The following is a 23,261-nucleotide window of genomic DNA, read 5'->3' as shown; positions in this document are numbered from 1 at the left end:
CTTTGCCTGAAGGGGACAAGTCTATCAGTGCTCAGTTTCAATCCTGCTCTTCAACTCCCACAGTGTTATGCGCTTCAGGGTGTGTACATACTAGAGGCTCAGAGTTACCCTATGCCTTACATCTGTCACTTAAACATCTTCACAATAACAATCTTCTGTATTGCTGCTGCCTATTTTAACACCGATGCTTGCTTTACTGCTGTGTCTCTTTCTGGCTTCAAAACAGCACACTAACACTGTCGTGTAGTTGGGATCAACTCGTCTTTGAGGGTATTGTCTGGCTCAAAAATATCAAAATATGGTGATTTCCCCTTAAAAAAATGTAAGAGGAGAAATCTAAAAAACTCCAACAGCTGGGTCAAAACATGCTGAAAAATGTCTTTGGTGTGACCTGATCTAGTAACTTATATCAGTAACTGTCAAAGAAGCTGAATGCTCTAATTTGTGTCAGTTAACGCACAAATGGCTCCCTAATCTTCCTCATATTGTGTTACCAATGGTCTTCTATCACAGTGTACATGACTGCGATTGGGCTTCCTGTGGGCAAGACTGACAGGTGGTTTTCAGGTAGAATGGTGTCAGGTGAGCTCAAACATCCCGACAGTTGCTGACACAGCGGTGTTGAAACCTGTCTTGTGCCTTGAAGCTGTGTGTGTTCATATCTGTTTGTGAAAACTATGACTATAGCTCTGTGTTTTTTTGCTTTGATATGTTAGCAATTACCTGCTTGAGGCCGTTTCAGCATTTGCTACTTCATCTGTCTACTTATTCATGAAACCAAAGGCTCAAAGACCTTAATATCAAAGGCCTGGCTCAGGCTCTACTTGCTTATTGACAAGTGCTGCTGGCCATGCAGTTTAGATTATGGGATTATATTTTGGCTCTGTTAACCTTACAGTAACTCTTTGGCTCAGTAGGAAAACTATAAGATGCATAACAAAAGGCATGGGTACGCACAACATGTACAAAGAAAATGAATTTAAAATACATGTTTGGGTGATTGAGCTGAGCAAATAGGCCTAATAATTTCATGTAGCCTACCTTGTGGTCTTACACTTGATTGGACTTTACATAATATTAAAAGTATGAGAATAATAAGTAGTAAAAGTAATTCCATTTTTCTAGGTTTAGAAATTCTAAAAGAATGTGGTGTCGCCTGATTACAGTAAGTATAGAAAACGTTTTGCCAGACATGAAATTTTGGCTGAATTATTTTCTTGTTTTCATCTTATTTCAGAATATCATTATTGCAAAATGTGTCTTCGGCAGATGTTTATCTTTTTCTGTGTGGGCAGATTTTGTCACCATACAGTGGACACAATGCAGTGACTGAACTTTAAATGTATACCTTCACGCATATAGTTGACACCAAAATGAAGAGCAGGTTCTAAAGTAGTTATAGTAAAACTCACATATCATTTCAGTTTTTGGAGTCTGCCATAATGAAAAAAATAGCAAACAAAAAAACAACTTCCAAGCAATCAGTTTTACGGTCTAGTTTGGCAGGTTCTGTCATGGGAAAAGGGTCTCTGCGCAGTCTTGTAAAAAAAACTAAGTGCACCCTCACTTATTTTTATTTTTAGAAATTGAGAGTGTAATTAGCAGCCAGGTGCTGCTAATCAAATTACTTGATAACTGATAAACAAGTATGACCGCCTCCATGAAAGCAGAGGTTTTGGCAGTTTGCTGGTCTGGAGCATTTAGATGTATGTTTGTACAATGCCAAAAAGAAAAGGCATCAGCAATGACTTTAGATCCTAACAGTTATAGGATCATTTTCAATCAATTCCAAAATGATTGGTCATTCTGCAGTGAGAAAGAGTGGAATATGTTTCAAGATTGTCATCAGTCCTCTCAGGAGTGGATGTCCCAACAACTTCATGCCAATGTAAGACTGCAGTTCTCAGAGAAATTGTAAAGAAACCTTCTCACTCAAAAAAAACATGGCAGCATGGCTTAGGTTTGCAAAACTGCATCTAAAGAAACCTCAAGACAAAGAATGTCCTTTGAACACAAGATCAAAGTAGGGATGTTTGACTATAACACACAGTGCCACAATTGTAGAAAACCAAACTTAGCATATTTGCACAAACATCTCATACAAACTGTCTAGCCCTGTGGTTGAGGGGTGATGATCTGGGCTTGTTTTGCAGGGTACCTTGTCGTTATCGTGTCGAGCATGAATCCATCTTTATGCTAGAGTAGCATTTGTAATATTCTAGAGTCAAATGTGAGGCTATCTATCTGAGAGCTAAAGTTGGGTCCAAATTAGGTTGTGCAAAAGGACTATGATCCCGAGCACAGCAGCAAATCAACAGAATTACTAAAGAAAACAAGAGTTAAGGTGTTTCAAAGGTACAGTCAAAGTCCAGACCTCAACCTTACTGAAATGCTTTGGCGTTATGGCAAAATGCAGTCAGACCAACTGTAGTGGGATCCACCACAAAGGCAGCTTTGACTATTTGGCAGGTGTTAACATATCTCTCTATCTGTGGACAGATTTTGTCAGCAGAGTAGTGTCACAATCTTCCTTTAATTGTATGACGTCAAAAGATTTTGAAGATGACTAGTGTGAGAACTCGTGGTCTATGGTTCTCCATGGTCTATATTTATGTACATTTTCAACTATTCTGTAGACTAAATAAACCTCTGTACTTAATTTTTAAAGGACCTAATATTTTGTACATTCGGCATGACTGTCCTTGAGCCAAGTCTCTTATTTGTAAGACACACAGTTACTCTAACTGCTGACAGTTTTCAGCCAGAATGTTTCTCTGTGGTTATTCCTGTTTGATCTGAAGTGTGTGTGTGTGTGTGTGTGTGTGTGTGTGTGTGTGTGTGTGTGTGTGTGTGTGTGTGTGTGTGTGTGTGTGTGTGTGTGTGTGTTCTCTCGCACTCCCCTTTGAAAGGGAGTGTGAGAGAGAAAAAGGGAGAGACAGACAGGATGAACAGCCTGTCTGTCAGGTGTTGGTACTCACATTAGTCATGTTTAAAACAAAGGATTCTGGGAAGAGATGATGGCCAACACAAAGAGCATCAAGGCTCCTCGGTGACACCCGATCTCCTATTTTTGTGTGTGTGTCTGAATGTGTGTGTATGTCTAGATAAGTGTGTGCGTATATGTGGTGGGGGGCTTTCTTTAGGGGGTTTGGGGGTGCCTCATTGGCTGCCATGCTGAGGTCAACCTGGGGTCAGGACTTGTGTGATGGATGGACCACTGTCTCTAGACTACTAGCTAGTCCTCACTCCTCCTGTGGGCCTCAGACCTGCTGAAGTATCCTAGCTGTGCTCTTCTCTTTTCATATCTCTTTGTATAACGCCATTTGGCACTCGAAGTAGGAGTGCTTCATCAAACAAAAGGGGCTCAGCGAAAACTGCAGACATCTCTTTGAGGTGAGTTCTGTTGTCAAGATGTGGCTGTGCACCACTTTCCCCAGCCTTTGTTACTCATGTAACCTCTACTTTTCCTACCTCTAATCATTACAATACACATTCTGCCTTCCCTAAACTACCCTAGCGACCATGGTCTAACATGCCTGGCATGACAGACTGTTACTAACCACATGATGTCACCTCTCTTCTTGTTCCCCTCCTTCTCTTCCACCATCATTCTGTCAATCCCTCCATCGGCTCCGTCCCTTTATCGGCACATGGAGATGCACATCTGTCGATGGAGGAATTCATTTTGGCTGCCAATCACACCAGGGGAGTGGTCAATGAGCGCAGACGTGCCAATACCTCGACTACCCTGATGAGTGACTTCTGTCTCTCTGTCTCTCAGTCTCTCTGGGTTTCCAACACTTTATGTCTGAGAGAGGCTCTCTGCTTTTCTTCATTTGTTTTTTACTCTGTTGTGCCCTGTGCGCGTGTGTGTGTGTGTGTGTGTTTATGCACTGTATAATGCCACAGCTGACCATAAACAAACTCGACAAACTTGCTTGAATATGTAATAGCACAGTCTGCTTATTTCATTCATATGTAAAGCTCTGCAATCATCTTCACTGACCTTGAAAAGAATATTACTGTTTGTGGTCACATCCCCGCATCATTGTTTGCAATGCCTAGCTGATGTTTACTCTTTTTAATTTCCTGATTCTATAATGTCTTTTATGTGTGCATGCAGGTGCACAACCACATGCACCCACTCTCACTCACACACATATACGCACACACACACACAAACACATTGTAAAAATGTGAAAAAAAAAAAAGCAAATGAACTTTGCAGAGTGTGAGGACATGACAATTATTTCTGCAGTTATCTGCCTTCACCTTGTATTTGCATAGGCTACTCAGCAGTTTCTCTGACACACTGGAGGAATGGAACTTAATTACAAAGGTTTCGAGCAACAAATTTTGATATCAGTGTCCAATTAAAATTTGCAATGGATGGTGTAATGACCCAGATTTTGAACTTTCTATAGTGTGCTTATTTTGAAACCCCATTCCTCTATTTTCCCGATTTTATCAGGTTTATCATAAATTAATAGTCTTTTAAGACTAAGTAGAGATGCAATCTTTGGAGTTATATTTCCATTTTTCGTTTGTGTTTGCGTGTGTGTGTGTGTGTGTGTGTGTGTGTGTGTGTGTGTGTGTGTGTGTGCATATGTGCTTGCACGTGCAAAATCATTCCTTAATGCTTTCAAACTGTCACATTTAGATTTCGTATATGCAGTACTGTGTTTCCAGGCAGATATGTGTGTATAGACGTACAGATTTGTTTGCTCTCAGGTTTGTAGCCTGTGGGTCTTTTTTCATCAACTGCTTCTCTTTTGGCTCTCATAAATCATGCAGGAGGAAAGACACCGCCACAAATTATTTTTTATGCAACAATATAATGTAAAGTGAAAGCTTCAACAAGTATTTCAAAAGTATTTGTCAGTCACCACCAGGCAGTGTACTTGAGCTTTTAAACTAAATCACCTTTTAGAAATGGTCTGTTTCATAATTTATTTGCAGTATGAAAATGTAAAACATTTTTAAAAAATCCGAAGTGTTTAATTGGTTGCCGAAACAGTCTAAAATACACACTAATCACTAATTAAGAATCGCTCTCAATATGCTGCAGTAGAAGGCCATTAATACAGTTATTGTTAGTGAGAGAAGAAAACGTAAACAAAACAGAAAAAATGCATATTTCAAAATAAAATAGAAAAATATCTTTCAAATATTTTAATTCGGTTAAAATATAGTAAAATAATTAATTTTACTTTGATTTGAAACTGAATAAAAACGTAGACACTTTATTATTATTGTTGTCATGCAGTTTGCTTTAGAAGTTTATCATTTCTTTCTTATGTAGACTTTGGAGGGCTTCTTCCTTGTTTTCCAAATTCACTTTAAATTTAAATATTGGTGAATGTTTGAGTTGATATTAATAACATTTTATTATTCTATTATTCTATCTCTTTTTTAAATGTTATGGTTTAATTTAATTATACAATAAGTTAATCTTTTTCACAATTGGTGGATTATTTTTTGCAATGATAGTATTTCCCAAGTGCCTCTTCATATTCGTTTAAATTTATTTTTATTTATTTACTTATTTATTTTTTGTTTGCTTCGCAGTTTTCACAAAAATAAATTTAAAATTTGCGTTTATGTAGTTAGGAAGACACGCCAGATATTTCAGTTGAAATTCAAACTTATTTTTGTTTCTACTGTTATTTGAAAAGCTAAAAATAATGCTGTAATTAACTCAGTATACTGGCACAAATATTCTTGGTCGCATACAAGACGTCTGTTTCAGTCACTTTGAATTGTAACAGGAATCCAATTCCTGCATCAGTTTGTTAAGTCATAAGCTTTAAACCTTTAGTCATCCGCACCAAAGCCCTAATGGTTTGAGTTAAACGTCTGTCATCGTCCACGTGTTTATCTCAGGTCCTTAATGGGAAACATCAGCCGCGCAGTGCTGGATTCTGACGGTCGGACCAGTGAAATCGCCCTATCTCACCGCGCTCAGGTCATTTTTTAACAGTTTAACACGGAGTCTGAAAGTGTTTTGGTCAAACAGGCCGTCGTAGTTGAACTGTGAATGCATTGTTAAGGTGCTTGTTTACCCAGTAAACTGTTGTTTAGCTTTGGGTGGTGCTGTGACAACAAAAGTCAAACCGTGACCGAGGATTGACCCTTTTTTTCCAGTGTTTCCCCCCACTCTGCATGGCTTCTAGAGCGCACGGGGTCGTATAGGGAGCTTCAGAGAACCTAAAAACTGGGGTCCAGGGACACCCAAGGGTCCTTGAAGGGATTTAAAGGTCTGCTTTAACATAGATACTTTTCTTTCAGTGACGACATGGAGGTAAATCGAGTAAGACAAAAAGTATATAAAAAGTAAAGTTTCTTCACCATTAACTTACGACATAAACTTGAGATTAACTTTGTGTTCTAATTTTAGCACTAAAGTCACACTTTTCACCCAAAACAAAAATATTTTTAGGTAAAATAAATGGAGGTCAAACGTAAAGAATCACCGTGGAAAATCTGAGTAAGACAGTTTTTAAAAACGGCAACTAAACGACATTAGACATACTTATTAAAACCCTCCGTACATTATTTTGGAACACATAGTAAATAAAGAAAGAAAATAAATTTAAGGTAAATAAGACATTAATCTAAAGTCCGTTGCAAGTTTTGGTGTTTCATAAATTGCAAGTGAAATGTGTATTTCTATCTTATAAATAGTAGATCAGAAATATTATTTGTTTAGTGATTCGACCTTTTCCTCTAAACCTTCTCAGTATCAATAATAACATATTTATTTAAAAAAATGTGTTCGCCTAAGCCATTTAACAAAAAAGCAGAATTGCGCGTATAATAAGGCACTGTAACTAACTACTTTTTAATTTAGTGTTATATGTTTCTTTGCGATCTCCAGTTAAAATCCTGGAAAGGGGTGGGGGGTGGGGGGCTGTCATTAGCGTTCATTTAAATGAATACTGAACGCTTGTATGCGGTTTTGGGAAATCTATTATTTTTTTTTTGATAATAAAAATAAAATGAATATTTCCAGAGGTTCGAGATTTTCCCTCCAGCCCTTCTGTTCTCGATTAGACTGGTCTCCAAAGCAGGCCCCGAGCAACAAGTCTGTGTACGGATTATTTATACCGAAACAACTTCTCGAAAAGCAAAATGAGGGTACCTGTAGTTACCAAAATAACCTTGTTAGGTTTTACACAAAACATCCTTTGTCCTCTGTAGGAAAACGCGACGCACCGCCTGCCGACAATAAATAGACGAATAAAAGACAGATTGTCCACGTAACTTACGCTCCTTCTCCGTGTTTGTTAGGGCTGAATTGGACAGAGTAGTCTGCGCTGCTGCCTCAGCAGGTCCCTGCAGCTCAAATATAGCAGCTCCCGCAGGTGGATCCGAAGGTAAAGGAGAATGTTGCTCATTAATCATGGCTCTTTTGGCGCTTCTTTGCCCTTTTATGGTACGATGGCCTCGCATCGTGCACACCAGGAATTAAAGCAACAAAAGAACCAAAAAACCCTCTTTTAGTTTGAAAATGGGGATATAGGTTAGCTTGAATAGAGCGGTTTAAAAAAAATGCATCCAGTTTTGCTCCCACTTAAAATGCATCATTGCACGGGTCGTTTATTGCACTCATAGCATGAGTTTATTTTCCAAAGCAACATAATCGATATCAGATTAAAACTCAAACGACCAAATAGCATATTTTTAAATAAGATGAGTCTGTCTCTCTCTTTCTCTGACAGCTGACATAAGCTTGAAATATAAATACTCTGGTCAAAGCAGTGTTGTGCACACACAATTATGACATGCGATGCTGCAAGTTGTCACAGTTCGGTTTGTCATCAGGTGGGGATGATGACACCGCCGTGTAACTTGTGGTGGTGGTGGGGGGGGTGACAGGACCAGCGGGGGCACCATGCTTGTCAATAGCCTAACCTCGATGTTTTAATCAATAGTTTCTTTTTGTCCCTTCAATAAGCCAAGTGCTCGATAAGGTTGTCATCACAGATGACGCTGACGTCCTCGCTCTCATCTTTGCCCTGGATAAACATGCCTTTCTTATGCCAGTAAATCTTTACCCCGGGGACAGTGGCGCGCATGGCTGCATACATTTAGAGACTTTGGGGTTGAGTCAAGCAGACGCGTGCAGCTTCTCAGGGGGTTGGAAATGAACATAGGTTTGCTTTTCTGTCTGCTGGGTTTAGGAAAATTTTAACCCTAGCATTTGATATGACAACGAATCAAAAGTCTGCAGCACACTCTTCCCCTTAGAAATGACACATAGGAAAAAAACTTTAGAGGTAAACGCACTTTAATACACATGATTGACCCGTAAACGTCTCTCTGGACCAAACAGTTGTGTGCTTCACTCGATTTAACAGCTAGCAGGTTAAAGCTTCAAACGTACAAAGCCATAAAATGACCGATTCTGCAACTGATAAAACTCAGCTCCTCACTAATAATACATGAAAGCATTACGCATCATGCAAACCTCACGCAACAGACAAACAGTTGACACACACAGACCTGAAACACAGAAAAGACAGTGTTTAAGTGGCTACTGGAACAGTGTACTCATTAACGATTTGATAACCGAGGTTATCTCGTTGATTGTGTGATGCCTAATTGATGGCATCCGGTGCAATCAGACTGGCTGGGGTGCACAAGTTTGGCAAATCTGAGGTATTTGTGAGTGCAGATTTGTGACACTTGCCTCTTCAGAGGCAGACTTAAAGATGGCGCTGAGTGTCCCTTGCACAGCATAATTGTGGCGAATTGCAATTTCAAAAGCGAATGGACAGATTTTAACCAATGCACTTTGTTTTTTAGGGCGGCAAGGCGATAGATCTTGCAAACACAACACACAATATAAAACGAATAGGTCCAGAAGTGGTCCGTGAGTTCCCCAATAGTGCATTGTTCACATCATGTATGGGCACAACTGTCATCCATTAACAAATTTTTGCCTTTGATACACTTGTATGGAATTTGGTATACACAGGCCGCCTTGACCCATAGAAGTAAAGGGGTCACTTGACCCTCAGTTGGAGGCGAAAGGATCAGCCCCCGTGGAAGACACAGTGGAGGATGTGGGAGAAGGAGTAGATGGGGCTGAGATAGATTTCTCGGATGCTGCATCGTCCATTTTCTCCTGACTGCTGTCTGAGGATGTAAGTTTGGCTGGCAGCAGCCCTTCTTTCTCTCGCTTTTTCTGCTTCATCCTCCGGTTCTGGAACCAAATTTTCACCTGAGTCTCATTCAGTTGCAGCGCGGCTGCAATTTCTACACGGCGCGCCCGGGTCAGGTACTTGTTGAAGTGGAATTCCTTCTCTAGTTCCGTCAGCTGTTTGGTTGTGAAGTTGGTCCGGACCGTATTCGGCTGACCAGCATAACCATACTCACCAGACCTCCCTGCAAAGAGGAAAACAAATCACTGTAACTCTGAAGAAGAGGGTTTTTTTCTTCTCTGATCAGAGTACACATATGCCTTGAGACTATACTGTGTCTGTGCAACAAGGCTCAACTTTTAGGTACGAGCCAAATAGCATTAGCTACTCGAAAAAACATCCAACAAGGGCCTTAGAAGAGATTCAAATATTATACAACACATGTGTTATCACACAGGTGGATTACGTTAAAATGAAAGGATCTAAAGTACTACATTAAAAGTTAAGTTCATATATTGGTGTTTCGTGTGCTTATTTTATTTTTTTGAAAAACTTCCCAGTTTAAAGATTTTGGATCATTTATAAGACAGCATTTTTGTGCACCCGCACTTTCACCCACTATACTTGGCACCAACCTGTTTTTGGTGGATTCCTCTTAACTTTCATCCAGTCAAAAGTCTGTGCAGACGATGCGCCCTCAGACAGAGGTGAACAGCAAGCCTCCAGATGAGCTGCATGCAGAGGTGACAGCGGGTTTGAACACCCTGGATAAGGGGGCGCTTGCTCGTGCCCGCCGCTGTAGGCAGTGTGGCTATACTGCAGTTGACCCAGGGGGGCGGCACTGTAACCATGGCGATGCTGAGAAACCATGGAGGAGGAAATGTTACCAGAGTACATCAGTGGGCCGCACTGAGGGAACGCAGCTGCGGTGTCTACTTCCTGGGCGAGGGCATGGTGGTTATATGTAGTGCAGAAACTTTGGGGTCCATAGTTGGAGCTGCAGGCCGGGTGGGCCCCATAGGGGAGACTTAGAGAGCTGGCATTAGACTGGTACGACCCCGTCTGGTGAGAGACGCAGTCAGGAGAAGCTCTGCTCACCATGAAATGGTCATCCACCCCGCAGTTGTTAACAGTGGCCCCGCACGACTGGAAAGTTGTAATCCCGTGGTCCGAGTGAAAAGCCCTAACAGTGCATGAGCCACCTTCCCCGCTCATCACCGTGTAGTCTAAGAAACTGCTCATTGTAGCATTTTTTCTAACAGGAACGAGGGACCGTCCTCTGCACAGACAACCCCCTGATGTCTTCCTTTCTCCCCTCTTACCCCGAGTGACCGTGCCAATCTTTACCTATACTAGGTCTTATCAGAGAAGGGAGGGGGTCGCACGGGCCGATATCAATGAACGGGTTCTGTCACGTGGGCCCGGGTCAGCCAGTGAGGTACTTGTCCTTATCCCTTTAGCCGGTGACAGATTGGTGTTTGAGGGGCTATTTAAATTCCAAGCACTCGTCGATCAAGGTGACGCGCGTCGCCACTAATGTATTGGCCGAGCAAACAATGAGCTGCGAGGCAGACAGCGGTGGACAGCTTCGGGGTCGCATGAAGAGCGGGGCCACTGTTAAAACTGTTTCTTCTAAGCTCCACTGTGCGCTCTTCCACGACCACAGACAGAGATTAACGTTTGTCCCTCTGCACCCTCGCCATGAGGACGACCTAGCACTCTGACCTCAGGTAGGTATTTTTGGAACAGAGACGAGAATAGGTGTGTGTGTGTGTGTGTGTGTGTGTGTGTGTGTGTGTGTGTGTGTGTGTGTGTGTGTGTGTGTGTGTGTGTGTGTGGTGACACGTGCGCATAACAGTTACGATTTCATGTGTATAACGGTGTCATTATCTTCTAGTTGGATGGATGGGTGGATGGATGGGTGCGTGTCACTGCCACGGGCTATCTGTGGGCTATTAATGTCACATTCCCTTGCGAAATGTTTAACTTCACGCGTGAACATTGAGAGAAATATTGTTACAGAGTGACGGTGAAGGGAAGCAAAAGACAGAAAACGAAATCTCCCGTCACAGACCGCCTTTTTATTTTGCACAACTTTGTTTCCCCATCAAGGTCGCATTAGACGTATATGACTGCTCGCTTTGCCGGGAGGTCACAGGTGATGAAGCGACAAGACAACACATAGAACATTAAGATGATGTGGTATTAATTTCTTTCCACCCTCTGCTCCGGTCATAGGGTCTGCTATCCACCCTGATTTCACTCCCACATGTATTCATTATGCATGTATAGGGATCAAATGATCTCATAACGCCAGGCCAGTCGTGGAGCTAATGCATCCACATAGCCCGAGGTGCAAGTGTGGGCTGATTATCCTGTTAAGTTCATCAAATAAAGCTGTTGGCGAAATTAATGCCCACGACAAGCGGCGTTGAGAAGGGGTAGAGCTTATGCGTGGGAGACTGGCGGCAGCGGCAGCAGATGCCCAACCTCTCACTGAGGAAGCAAAAGGAATGAAGCGGGAAGAAGGGAGGGAGGGAGCGAGTGAGAGAGGCTCACACGGAGGGATGAGCGCCCCCAAAGGTCGCATGTGGTCATGCACTCGAAATCTCGAAATGTTTTTAACCTCTAGAGAAAATATATGATCGTATTCTTGGAGATATTTTATCGCTATACATTCCAGGGAACACTTTACGCAGCGGTGGTTATGGATCAAAGACAGCTGGTGTTTTTGTCACTGTATCAATTATTTACAATTCTTTGCGCTGCTTTGACTCCACTACATGTCAGAGGGGACTACTGGAGCCCACTGTTTACGCCTCACTTTTAATTAAATAATACAACAGTGTGTAAAGGCGCCCCACGTGGACAAGCACATCATTCAGATGATGCTTACTCGTTGTTAATAATAAGGATCGTGCAATAATGTGCGATGTTATGCAGCAATACCACACAGTTACTTTTTTGGAGGTGTTCATTCACTGACGTTGTTCTAGTTAAGAATTTGAATGTAGTCTGATTTTATGAATTTTAACACAAGTAAATGATGTGGATGCTTCTACCACTAGTATGACAAATGAAATAGAAATGCATACCGATAATCGCATAACGATGATACTTCAAAGTGTTTAAAAGATAAGAGGTGCAAACTTCCCACCAGTTGGAGGGAGGGGGGAGTAGGGTCAATACCCTCCACCCACCACCCCCCCTCACTTTCCTCTGTCTTCCCAGCTGCCTGTGAAAAAGTAGTGAGTGGGCGCAGTGGATCTTGTCTTGCCTGATTATGGAAACTTCGCCAGGCCTCGGAGCTTTCTTGGCTCTTTGTGTGTGAACGCATGTGCGCAGACAAGGCGCGCTCTCTTGGAATGATTTGGTTAAACTGGCCCTGTGGTTAGTCAGAGTGCAGGAGTGCAAGATCTGCCCCCGCTTTTACCCATACATCCCCTCCTCTCCTCCTCCTTAAACTCAAACACAGACCACTTGCTCAGTAAGACTAATGTCCAGCCAGTCAATGAGCTGCTTATGGCTTCCAGATTATTCGATAAACGTTGGAGCCTCTGAATGTCGCGCGTGTAGATGAGTTTCTGGATCGATCCGTGCAGGCAGGCTGGCCTATGCGGCTTTTCCCTTCTTTCCTTCTTTCTTTTTAAGCATGTTGCAGATAAACCTGTTTAAGTGGACTATAACTTTTTTTTTAGTTGAGCTCATAACTGTTTCCCAAAGTGAAATCAGGTGCAATACAGCACAACAAGACACTTTATAAGCCCTTTAAAACAAGTGCAAAAGTGATTGTAAAATCCCCCCAAAGTACAGATACTTTCTTAATAAAGTACGCCGTGATGGCCGACCTTGTTCAATGCAGCAAGCAGGCTCTTACTGGTAATTATTTATCTGATGAATCGCATTTAGTCCACGAGTAGTCTGTTTTGAGTTTAGTCTACTTTTAACACACGAGGGAAAGTGTGCAACTCATAACCTGAGCAGGCTGCTACCGCTGCTGCTGTCGCCGAGCCAGAGCCGTGTTTAAACAAGCTATAAAAATGAATTATTACCAAACGCATGCAGAGAATCAGCCCCTTTTAGCCCAGGAATTGGGGAGTCCCATATGAAAATGTAAGTGGGGTTTTATTTGTGCACATTACGCCACAATTGGTCTCCTTAATGTCCGTCTCATTCATGCCACGGAGTGATTTATGAGCTCCTGAAGGCAAACATGGCTCGCGTATTTGCCTGCAACATGCATACAATGTTAAGAGCTCTGTCATGCCTAGATTCGTGTTGCCATATTTGCTGCTTTTTCCCCTCTCCCACTCTCTCTCTCTGCAAAATAGTTTGAAGGGGAAAATAAAAATAATCTGTGTTGGTGCTTAATCAAACAGTGTAAAACCATCTTTTTATGCTTAAGTGTAAATGCGAATTATCCAAAAGATTTAAAGAAATGCTGCAATTTTGCAGTGGTTTTTTTTCAGTTTGTGTACAATTATACGTCATTTGACTTAAAAAAAAAGTGTAACCTCCAAAGTTTTAAGATTTCAGGAAACTGATTTAATTTTTTTATGGTTCGGCAAACTTTTCAAAGAAATTTTAGTCCTAGGAAAAAAAAAATTACACCGTGTGTGCCTTCAACGACACGTCGAAGTCTAGCCTATTTATATTCATTGCCAACCTGTTGTTAAATTTGCATAACGTCTCTATCTCTCCATGTCCTACTTCTTAAAAATTGTTTTTATTTTGTATATTTTTCTACATGAATAATTCAAGCAAAAAGAAAAAGAAAAAAAGAAAAGAAAAGTCTGGAAAATGGATGATAAATCACTCAAACACCAGAAAAAAGAAGATTGTAGCAAGTTAATTGTATTCTAACAAAAATATCCAAGACATTGGAAGCTATACAAAAATAAAAATGACCAGGTTCCATAGGCCTAATATTGTATAATTATTCACAAACACTCATAATTTCCATTCCAAGAGAACAAGTTGTTATGGTAATTACAAGCCACGTTTAAGCTGCTTCAGTGATTTAATCTCATCCTTACCTTGTATTAATCGTCAAGTCAAATATCAACAGAATAAATGTGCCGAATATACAAATAACATCGGGGTTAATGTTGTTGTAGCCTGATATTTATTGTCCCGAAAGAAAGAAGGGAAAAAGGTTATTTGATTGATTCTAGTTAATAGTTCAGATGCTGCAAGTCGATTGTAGTTAGAGACTCCGAGAAAAAATAGAAACTGTCCGTAGAAATGTCCACGGGGCTGTCCAGAGACTCTGACAAGCTCGGCGAGGCTGCATCGGAGAGCTGCAGGCAGGAATCCGAGGAGAAAGGTTGAAAATCGTGTAAAGAAACATCCAGGGCCGGGGGACTGTCGCCATTGTCCGGGCCAGATGCCGAGCCGGGGCCCATTGTTGACATGCAGCCCGGAACAGTGGGTGACGGGTTGGGAAAATGTTTCAGATTTTTGTCATTGCTGTTCAGCGGCGCAGCAGCAAAGCTCATCGACTCTCCATTGTGGAGCTGCTGTGTGTTGTTTTGAAAGGAGCAGGTATCTCTTTCCAGCAGGGCCCCGCTCTGCTCGTACTGGGGGGCCTCGTCCTCTTCCTCGCTGTGAATGCCGTCCTCGGCGCTCAGCCCCTTGCCGTCCCCGTTGTGGTTCTCCTTGCTCTGGGTCTGCCGCTTGTGCTTCATGCGTCGGTTTTGGAACCAGACTTTAACCTGCCTCTCGGTCAGGTCCAGCAGGGCCGCTATTTCCACCCTCCTGGGCCGGCACAGATACTTGTTGAAGTGGAACTCCTTCTCCAGCTCCAGCAGCTGTGTGTTAGTGTACGCTGTTCTCAGCCGACGGGAGCCCCCTCCTCCCCCACCGCTCTCCACGATCTCAGGCGAGCCTAGAAAATAAGCGGCACAGTAGCATGGGATTAAAAACGCAGGACCCAGCAGTTACATAACCCTGCTGCTCATAAATCTAACGTTATGGCTATCACAGTCCACCAGAGAGTGGCTCACAGCACGCTGCAGCAAAATGGCCGCTGGAGCTATACTGAACCAAACTTATACAGCGTTCACCACCCCCCTAAAAAAATCGTCGCTCTGTAAAGATCTTCATCAGATTGTTTTATAGATAAAATAAGGCTCAGCGTGAGCGTGAACTAAACTCAGTGCACTTTAGAAGCAGTGAGGTCCAGGCTGGTGTGGGATACTAATGAATGCTCCAGCTGCCCTCCTCGGCAAAGGCACTCCATCACTCTTCATTACTGTCACACATCAAAACTCTGCCTCGGCTAGGGGAATAAATCATCTTACATCACCAAACTTTACCCAAACTTTTTTTCGCTTCCTTTTATTGCTTCACACACAATAACTGCAAAGCAACAACCATAAATCTGCCACAATGAACCGACTTAAAGCCTATTTGTTGTTTTGAGGAAGGGCCTTTGCAGGTCTTCAATTTAGCACCAGAGAGTGAAGATAGATCACAGCAGCTCTTTCTGCTTTGAAATAACCCACCTTTCGGAGAGAAGCACACGGGTCCGTTGGAGATGGTAGTAGCAGTGGAAGTCGGCAGGTGGTTCCTCTTGGAGGCTTTCTTCTCCCGCATCCATGGGTACTCCGGGGGTAAGGAGGCGGTAGGCAGCGGGCTACATCCGTCGGGGCTGTGTCTAGGCCGGCCATGCCGCGGATGGCTGCCCGGGTTGAGGCTGGGAATGGTCTGCTCAAAGGGAGGAGGAATCAGTGTCGGGCGTGAAAGCGTCGAGCTCTTGATTGATGAACTTTGAAATGAATCAGCGACAGGGGGGAAAGATGTCAGGCACTCAGCAAGCGACGGCTGACTATTGATAAAACCGCTCTCTCGCTCGAATTCGTAATTCATCTCCTCTCCCTGAGAGCCGAGGAAAGTTTGCACGCGTATTTCTTAAAAAATGTTGCAGCTCAGTGATGACGAAAAATTAAAAAAATCATCAAAAAAATCTCCTTGTGGTGTTTTTTTTCTATTTCACTGATTACGGCCGTATGGGGACCGAGCTGCTATTAAACTATTGAATTCATGGAGACAAGGTTGAAATTGGACCGAATTGCCTGTCACATGATTACCTCTGCCCAATGACAATTTGGGGTTTAATCAAAAGAAGCCACTGTCTGCCTGATTGATCCAAAACTCTGGTGAAGAACGCCTCGCTCAGCTGGGGGGACGACTGTTTATATTTACATCTTTGTCTGCTGAGTTTATCCTCCTCTCGCCCTGCAGTCCACTCCACTAAGCTACAAAATGTGTTTTTTAAGAATGGCTGACGCGCTCACTATTACAGGGAAAGAGCACAGCCTGGGTGCGCGGATTCGTGCACTCCTCTTTCTCGTCTTTCTCGTATTGTTTGAGGATGTCAGTGGAGAACGCCCCCACCACACACCGCGCGCACGCACGCACACACACACACACACACACACACACACACACACACACACACACACACACACACACACACACACTTCACGCCAGTAGCCCAGCTATTCATACAATCAAGAGTCAGCCTTCAGAGGTGGAAAAAAAATGAAACGCTCAAAACTGATTTTGAGATTTCTCGACAGAAACAAACCACAACAATGAAGTCTGTTCACTGTGAGGTGAGTGTGGACACCAGGATGAATGTGATTCTTAAAAGGTTTCATAATAATGACATATGCAGTGCATCCGCTGGCATGTGTTGCAATAAAAAGGCCCATCCATAAAGTTAATACTGACAGATATGGCACGTTCAGACCATTTCACCAACCCATAACAGTGGTTGAACATTTACAGCTATTGTGCAGAAATTTGCGCAGGGACACACAAGCATGTGTTATGCATATGCGTTCACAAACAGTGTTATTTTTGTTATTATTATGATTATTATTATTACTATTATAGACTTTTTATGCTGACTTGACAGATATGATGTTAAGGCACATGGCAGTTTCGTTTATTCCACAAAAAAAGGTATTATAACGAGGTCATGCACGCTCGTGTGCGTGCAGCTACTAACAAATATTATAGTAAGCCCACAGGAGCTTTTTCTTTTATTATCATTGTTGGTGTTGGTCACAATTTTCGATAACTAAAATCTACCATAATTACTGCCTTCGCACATCTTTGAAACGGTTCCTTTTTCATATTAAGCAGGAAGCCACTCCACGGGCTAAGCCTGGATTTACTGGAAGGGCACTGGTTACAGTGCTGAGAAAGCCTCTCATTGTATTCCCATTATCATTTCTACCTGAAATTGCAATGAAGAAAACACAGTTACAATCGACCACTTACAACGAATCCATTTGCAGCGTTATTATGCGGATGGAAATGTTATTGAATTGCCCTTCCCCGTCGTGTTTGGTTTCATGCCTCTTCCAGAATAATCTGTGAAAACCACGTTTGTGATATTTTTTTCGTTAGGCAGCACATACCGTATTTTCATTTTTAAAAAAGTGGCTCGGTGAGTAGGAGATGGAAGAAGAGAAGTGGTAGGCTTCTCTCAGTTTGTTGCTTATATACCAAACAAAGAGTCCTGGAAGCCTGCGCGCGATCAATCTTACTCGCCAAAAGGTCTGACAGCTCGGTGCCCTCACAACACATTTAAGGCTTCTAACTCTCTGCCGGATCAAATGCAGGCAGGAAGCCGGTGAGAAACACTGGCCCCTCAGATTAGAACCAGTTTCTGTTCACAGACATAGTCTAGCTGTCGCTGGAGGGATATTTTTAAAGATAAATACGAATCCAGCTACACGAGATGCCACCATTTCCTTTTTTATGAGGAGGCGGTAACGCGCCAGCGGTGAGTAGGGCGAAGCAGCGTGTTCACCTGGCTTTTATCTTTGAATTCTCAATGCGTTTTAAACTACATTCACTTTTCGTTTAAGTAGCATGTGAGAAAGCGGGGTGACGGACGGAGTTGCTAGGGGCAAAGACGGATGACTTTTTTCGGGGGAATTACGCACAGGCTTTGTGTGAAAGAAAAGGAGTGGGTGGCTGCATTTTAGTGGACCCCAGCCTGTCCTACACACTTATCTTTATAGCAGGACTGATTTAGAACCACTTTCCCACGGATGTAAGATGCCCAAGTCTTCTCTTTCACTTAAAACTATATCAGCGTGCTAACTATGGGTTAAATCTTTGCCTTGTTGTTAAAGCGCGTGCACGCGTGTGCGTGGATGTCTGTGCGTGTGTGGCTGTGTTGGATGCAGAAATACTCAATCCATCAGCTTTTTTTTTTTTTTGCAGTGACACACCATGGTTCAATTGTTCTAGTTTCGCCTGCTAGCCATATGTCAGGGCCAGTAATGTTCATGCCCACTTAAATCAATCAGTTTGGCCTGAAATTCTAATAATAATAATTATTATTATTATTATTATTATTATTTAGTGCAAAATTAAAGAGAGCAAATAATGTAGCAAGTGTAGAAAAAACTAGGCTTGTAAACATTGGTTTCGAAATAAAAGGAGCATGTTAAACATAATGATGTATACACTGTCCACATTTAGTTAATTGCACACCCAAAGTGTAGTCTTTTAGCTCCAGCTGTGTCTCTGTTGTATACTGGAAATTTATAAATACTGAAAATGCCTGCAAAAATTCTAAGACAGATATTAAAATGATAATACTAACAGTAATTCTTGTAGCACCTTTTTAATTTTAAAAAAACGAATATAATGTCCTGTCTTTGAAAAAAAAAACAACTTTTAAATTGATAATTCCTTTTGTTGTAGCCATCTTCACAACGGAGCTGCTTCGTACCGAGCTGGCTTTACCACTCTGGCATCTGCAAATCTGTAGAATAATGAGACCAATAAGCCGCGTTATGATTCTAGTTCAGACTGTATCCTCTCTGACCGCATTTGACTGACTGAAAATATCAGCGGATTATTTTTTAAACGATTTCTCATTTAGCTTGTTGTCTTCTTGCAGATTCTCCAGAAGGGCCCCGGTGACATTTTTATTATTATGGATGTGCCCACGCAGATGAGAGGAGGGGAGAGGGCCACCCTGGAGTTTTCTTCACCTCGAATCAAGTGAAGGGGAGGAAAATAAAATAAAATAAAATAAAACAAAAAAGAATGCATCGTTTATTACGCATTTTTACTATATCTGCCAATATTTGCCTGCATGTTATTGGATAATATTTATGGCCAATATTCCACGTTATGTTGTATGAAAAAATAGAAATATATTGCCACTTTATATGTGTGATAGGCTACTCTATGATTTGTTATTGTTAAAACATTTTTGTTTCTTTTCTTTTACGTCTATTTGCCTGACTATATATTTGGAAACTGATTAGATTTTTTTTCACCTCCATTTTATTGCAGAGAAACCTAAAGATGTATATTCATACTTTTTAGTCCACTTCGTGATTTGTGATCGTGTGAAATGCTTCAGCCAAGTCTAAATTAAAATCGAAGGCTATGCTTTCGGTATATTTCAATTCTTTTATTTATTTGTTCTAACTGGAGCAGCATGGAATGTATGACATCGAAAAAAAAGTTTGTTTCTTATTACTTCAATAAAGAAACAGCTAACGTAATATGTCCTTCTTTTCCACCCTTATTGCATGACTGATTGACTTTTACATTCGCTGAGAAAAATAAAACACCTCCTTCGAAGAAGAAAAAAATGGAAACATAGCCTCTAACAGGAACATGGGTTTTTTGCTGCTGAGGAGCTAATACAGACTAACATGTATGGGCTGAAAAAGGGCCGAGACGCAAATTTTCCACCAACCTTCTACCCACACAAGGATGGAGGGGGTGTCAAATAATACTAAAGGACTCTTTCATCTTTCACACCAAACAAAATAAATAACATTAGAAAGTCCAAAAAATGGAACAAAACACAAGCAAGGGGGAGGGGTTGCCTGTAAGCTTATGACCCTTGCTTCTGAAAACGTATTTTCCCTCTTAATCCCAACTCGTGGCTCTTGAAGGACGCTTACACATAAGTGCAACAAAATGCAAAATGCAAAAAAAAAAAAAACAAGAGAGAGAGAGAAAACATAATTCTTCAATTGCGGATAAATAAGAGGACGGACAAATTCACATTGAAAATGGATAACATGTGTTCATAATACCCTGTTTGAGTTTTTGATTAGAAAACATTAAAAAAAGATTAAATAAGTCTATGCATATACTGCGCCCCCCTCCCTCCCCTCCCCTCCCGCCTACAGCCCAGATAAAGGTCTCTGTGAGACAATGACACGAGCAAATTCAAGCAAGTCGTGATTATTTTTCCTACGCTACTTCACACACCAAAAAAAATAAAAAAGGGGAAAAAACTATAGGGAACATAAACAAAAGCAGAGAGATTGTGGGAGCCGTGAGGAGGCGCATAAACAAAGCAGTAATATGTCTGGAGGTGGATAAGACAATGGGCGGAGTGATCCAGGCAGCGCCACTGCTACAGATGCGTCAGTTTGGGCGCTTCCTGGATTCTTCCCTGAGAGTAGTGCGGCGTTAGGTCTGTGTACGTCGGTGTTGGATCACACACTCCGTGATGCTGACTGTTACCCATTGTGATTGCTCCATTATACTCCATGTTTGCGGACGGTGGGTGCGTAAGGTGGGCCAGACCGAAAACAGAGGCCCCAGAACTGGGCATTGAGTCAATGTAACCTCCGCCGACATAAACAGGGCTGCCTTGCATGTGCGTCCCGTAACTGCCATTGCCTTGGAGGGGATGCGCGTCATACTCGGGCGTGGCAGAGTCGTTCCCGGGATACCTCTTCTGGGAGGGCGGGCAGTTGTTGAGGGAGTTGTTTAAAGGAGGGGGGTATGACGTAGGCATACCGTATGCGTTTTGATGAGGTTTACTGTAAGAATTCGGCGACTGGGATTCATACGGAACACTGTTTACGAGAGAATGCATAGAGTTGAGGTATCCGCCTCCCACACCGCCAGCACCGGAAGCTGGACCCACGGGACTGCGCGGGGACTGTCCACCGGGAGAAGGCATCATTCCGACGCCTTTCTGATCCTTCTTGTATTTCATCCTGCGGTTCTGGAACCAGATTTTGATCTGTCTCTCTGTGAGGTTGAGCAGGTTCGCCATCTCTACCCTCCGGGGTCTGCAGAGGTACCGGTTAAAGTGGAACTCTTTCTCCAATTCCACAAGCTGAGCGCTAGTGTAAGCTGTCCGGGCCCGCTTTGACGCTGCTGACCCCGGAGGGCTTTTGTCTCCGGGGCAACTCTCCACTGTCAGGATGAAGGAGAGGAGGATGTCAGTCAGTAATTCGTTATACAGAGAGAGGTACAGAGGCAAAGACAGGAGAGTGAAGGCGACATCATGTGACAACACATAGCTGTTAGCAAACTCTGCGATCAGGAGGGGGCGGTGGTGTTGACTGGGGATTTTACTAAATAAGTTTGCCCACTTAAACATGTATCATAATGATCAGTAACAGTAATAACGTGCGTATGTGCATATGTTCCAAACATCTCAATATTTCTAATAAACCCACTCCCCTATGGCAAATCACAGGAGTTATCATCAAGGCTCCATGAGCCAGCTAGTCACATGCACAGCTTCACAGACTGCAAAGCAAAAAGTGCAACTGGACAATAATGGCTCAGTATCTGATATGGAATCAGGTAACCTCAGGTTTACTACTAAAACATCTTGACCCTCATTTCCCCCCATAGTTGCAGGGTAGCTCACACATAATGCAAACACAAGCATTATGCATTCCTCAGGGTGTATATAAAACAGTTCGCCTTGCCCTCACTGATAAGCTTAAGAGGCTGGATCTTGGCTGCAGAATTGCAAGGTGCTAGTCTACTTACTGTTATGGCAGGCGGCCAACATTTAATAACTATCACTGCCTTTCGCCCAAATCTAAAGTAATAGCAATGCAGGATGACATAATCTGGTCCATTGTGTTATGTTATGGATGAGAAATAAGTGATCACGTGGATTTGACGTAATGCCTTAGAATCACACGATTATTACCAGATCGGTTTAGTTTTACTTTTTTGACGACTTGATTTTCAAAAGGCCACTTAGTTTAGGTCATGCAAGATGCTAACTGTAACGTATGTGTCAAGCACTATGCATCTTTCCTACGTGAGTAACAGGTGCGTATAAATTCTTTTCATGATAAATACTGGCCGTTCTTCGAACTCATTAACACACCCTTCCAAGCACAATTCAGGCTGAAACCCGTCTGCTTTGCATTTTAACTAAACAAAAACAAAAAAAAAAACAGAGTCCTGATCCACCCGATCCGGCCTGAGTTGTCCAGTGAACAAAGAGGTATCTGGAATTAGTATCTGCGTAAAATGTAAAGGACTTTCCAAAGTTGTTTATAAAGCTTGGGCTTTTATATGTTGTATACGTCATGAAGACTTCTTAACAGCGTAACAAAGCTATGAGCATTACGCATTCACTGAAGACTGCTGCTTAATTTATTAAGAAAATCCTCCAGCTCTCAAAAGGTCTTTGAAAGCAATTCTGAAATTAACTCTTCGTTATGGAAGTAAAAATAAGACTCTTCAAACCACTACAGTGTCTTCATCTTGACAATGAGATCTCAATAATACGATTTGCCGTTCTTATAAACCTTGAACGTGCATCAAGGGTTTCCATAAATCGGCTATGTGATGCTGAAAACAAATTAAAAAACCTTTGCTGCACTTGAAATAACTAAACTTAATGAAAAGCGCCACACTGCCTTGCAGTTCAGCGATTGCACTTGGTAAGATCCTGGAATGTCATTAGATTATTACCCATTTATTTTTACAGAAAGGAAGAAGTGTTGACTACCCGGAGCTAAACTCAGAACCCCTGACCCCGAATTTCGCTGGCGTCAAAACAGCAGGTTCTACCTTGCGTGCATGAACGTGCGTAAAAGGTTGGGACTTGTTAAAAAACACACACAAAAAAAAAAACACCTCTCCTGATACTCATCGAGCCACGCGCCTTTGCTTCTATCAGTGCACTATAACCTGCACACCGAAATTAAAGCATATAGCCACTGAATTTACAAAATAAGAAGTTCGTGGGAAGATGTGCATTTCGAAATGTTTAGCTTTCCTCTAAGTAAATACGGACCATCTCCCACACATGCACACTGACCCACAGAGTTTTTCGCTAATCAAAAC

The 23,261-nt window shown here is 42.2% G+C and overlaps 3 protein-coding genes and 1 long non-coding RNA gene across 6 annotated transcripts in view; 1 reads left to right on the top strand and 3 right to left on the bottom strand.

Annotated features, from left to right (window-relative positions):
* Positions 1-8,291: 8,291 nt before the first annotated feature.
* On the bottom strand, positions 8,292-10,404 carry hoxa1a (homeobox A1a). Its single transcript, XM_084919349.1, has 2 exons — positions 9,782-10,404; positions 8,292-9,390 (listed from the first exon to the last, which is right to left on the bottom strand). The coding sequence occupies exons 1-2, from the start codon at positions 10,386-10,388 to the stop codon at positions 9,020-9,022; spliced, it is 978 nt and encodes a 325-aa protein (XP_084775475.1). The 5' UTR covers positions 10,389-10,404; the 3' UTR covers positions 8,292-9,019.
* Positions 10,405-13,853: 3,449 nt separating this feature from the next.
* Positions 13,854-17,760, bottom strand: LOC146362679 (homeobox protein Hox-A2a). Its single transcript, XM_084918697.1, has 2 exons — positions 15,653-17,760; positions 13,854-15,033 (listed from the first exon to the last, which is right to left on the bottom strand). The coding sequence occupies exons 1-2, from the start codon at positions 16,014-16,016 to the stop codon at positions 14,321-14,323; spliced, it is 1,077 nt and encodes a 358-aa protein (XP_084774823.1). The 5' UTR covers positions 16,017-17,760; the 3' UTR covers positions 13,854-14,320.
* LOC146362678 (uncharacterized) lies at positions 17,683-19,783 on the top strand. The gene is made up of 2 exons (XR_014799172.1): positions 17,683-17,946; positions 19,078-19,783. It is a non-coding gene; the product is annotated as an uncharacterized LOC146362678 (long non-coding RNA).
* hoxa3a (homeobox A3a) overlaps positions 19,585-23,261 on the bottom strand; it is a 31,234-nt gene continuing 27,557 nt past the window's right edge. For all 3 annotated transcript variants that reach the window (XM_084918695.1, XM_084918694.1, XM_084918696.1), the window contains one exon: positions 19,585-21,356. In XM_084918695.1, the coding sequence (XP_084774821.1) occupies positions 20,563-21,356 (794 nt within the window). In that variant the 3' untranslated portion in view covers positions 19,585-20,562. The remainder of the gene's footprint in view (positions 21,357-23,261) is intronic.

Source organism: Perissodus microlepis, chromosome 22 (genome assembly GCF_051167445.1).
Source record: "Perissodus microlepis isolate ML-2025 ecotype Zambia chromosome 22, ASM5116744v1, whole genome shotgun sequence".
In the NCBI taxonomy this organism is placed as follows: Eukaryota; Metazoa; Chordata; class Actinopteri; order Cichliformes; family Cichlidae; genus Perissodus; species Perissodus microlepis.
This window is presented reverse-complemented; position numbering and strand designations above follow the sequence as displayed.

Coding starts and splice junctions, on each gene's coding strand:
- LOC146362679 (XM_084918697.1), bottom strand. CDS start 16,016: ATGAATTACGAATTCGAGCGAGAGAGCGGTTTTATCAATAGTCAGCCG. Junction 15,034..15,652: donor CGTGTGCTTCTCTCCGAAAG/GTGGGTTATTTC, acceptor CTTATTTTCTAG/GCTCGCCTGAGATCGTGGAG.
- hoxa1a (XM_084919349.1), bottom strand. CDS start 10,388: ATGAGCAGTTTCTTAGACTACACGGTGATGAGCGGGGAAGGTGGCTCA. Junction 9,391..9,781: donor GAGGAATCCACCAAAAACAG/GTTGGTGCCAAG, acceptor TCCTCTTTGCAG/GGAGGTCTGGTGAGTATGGT.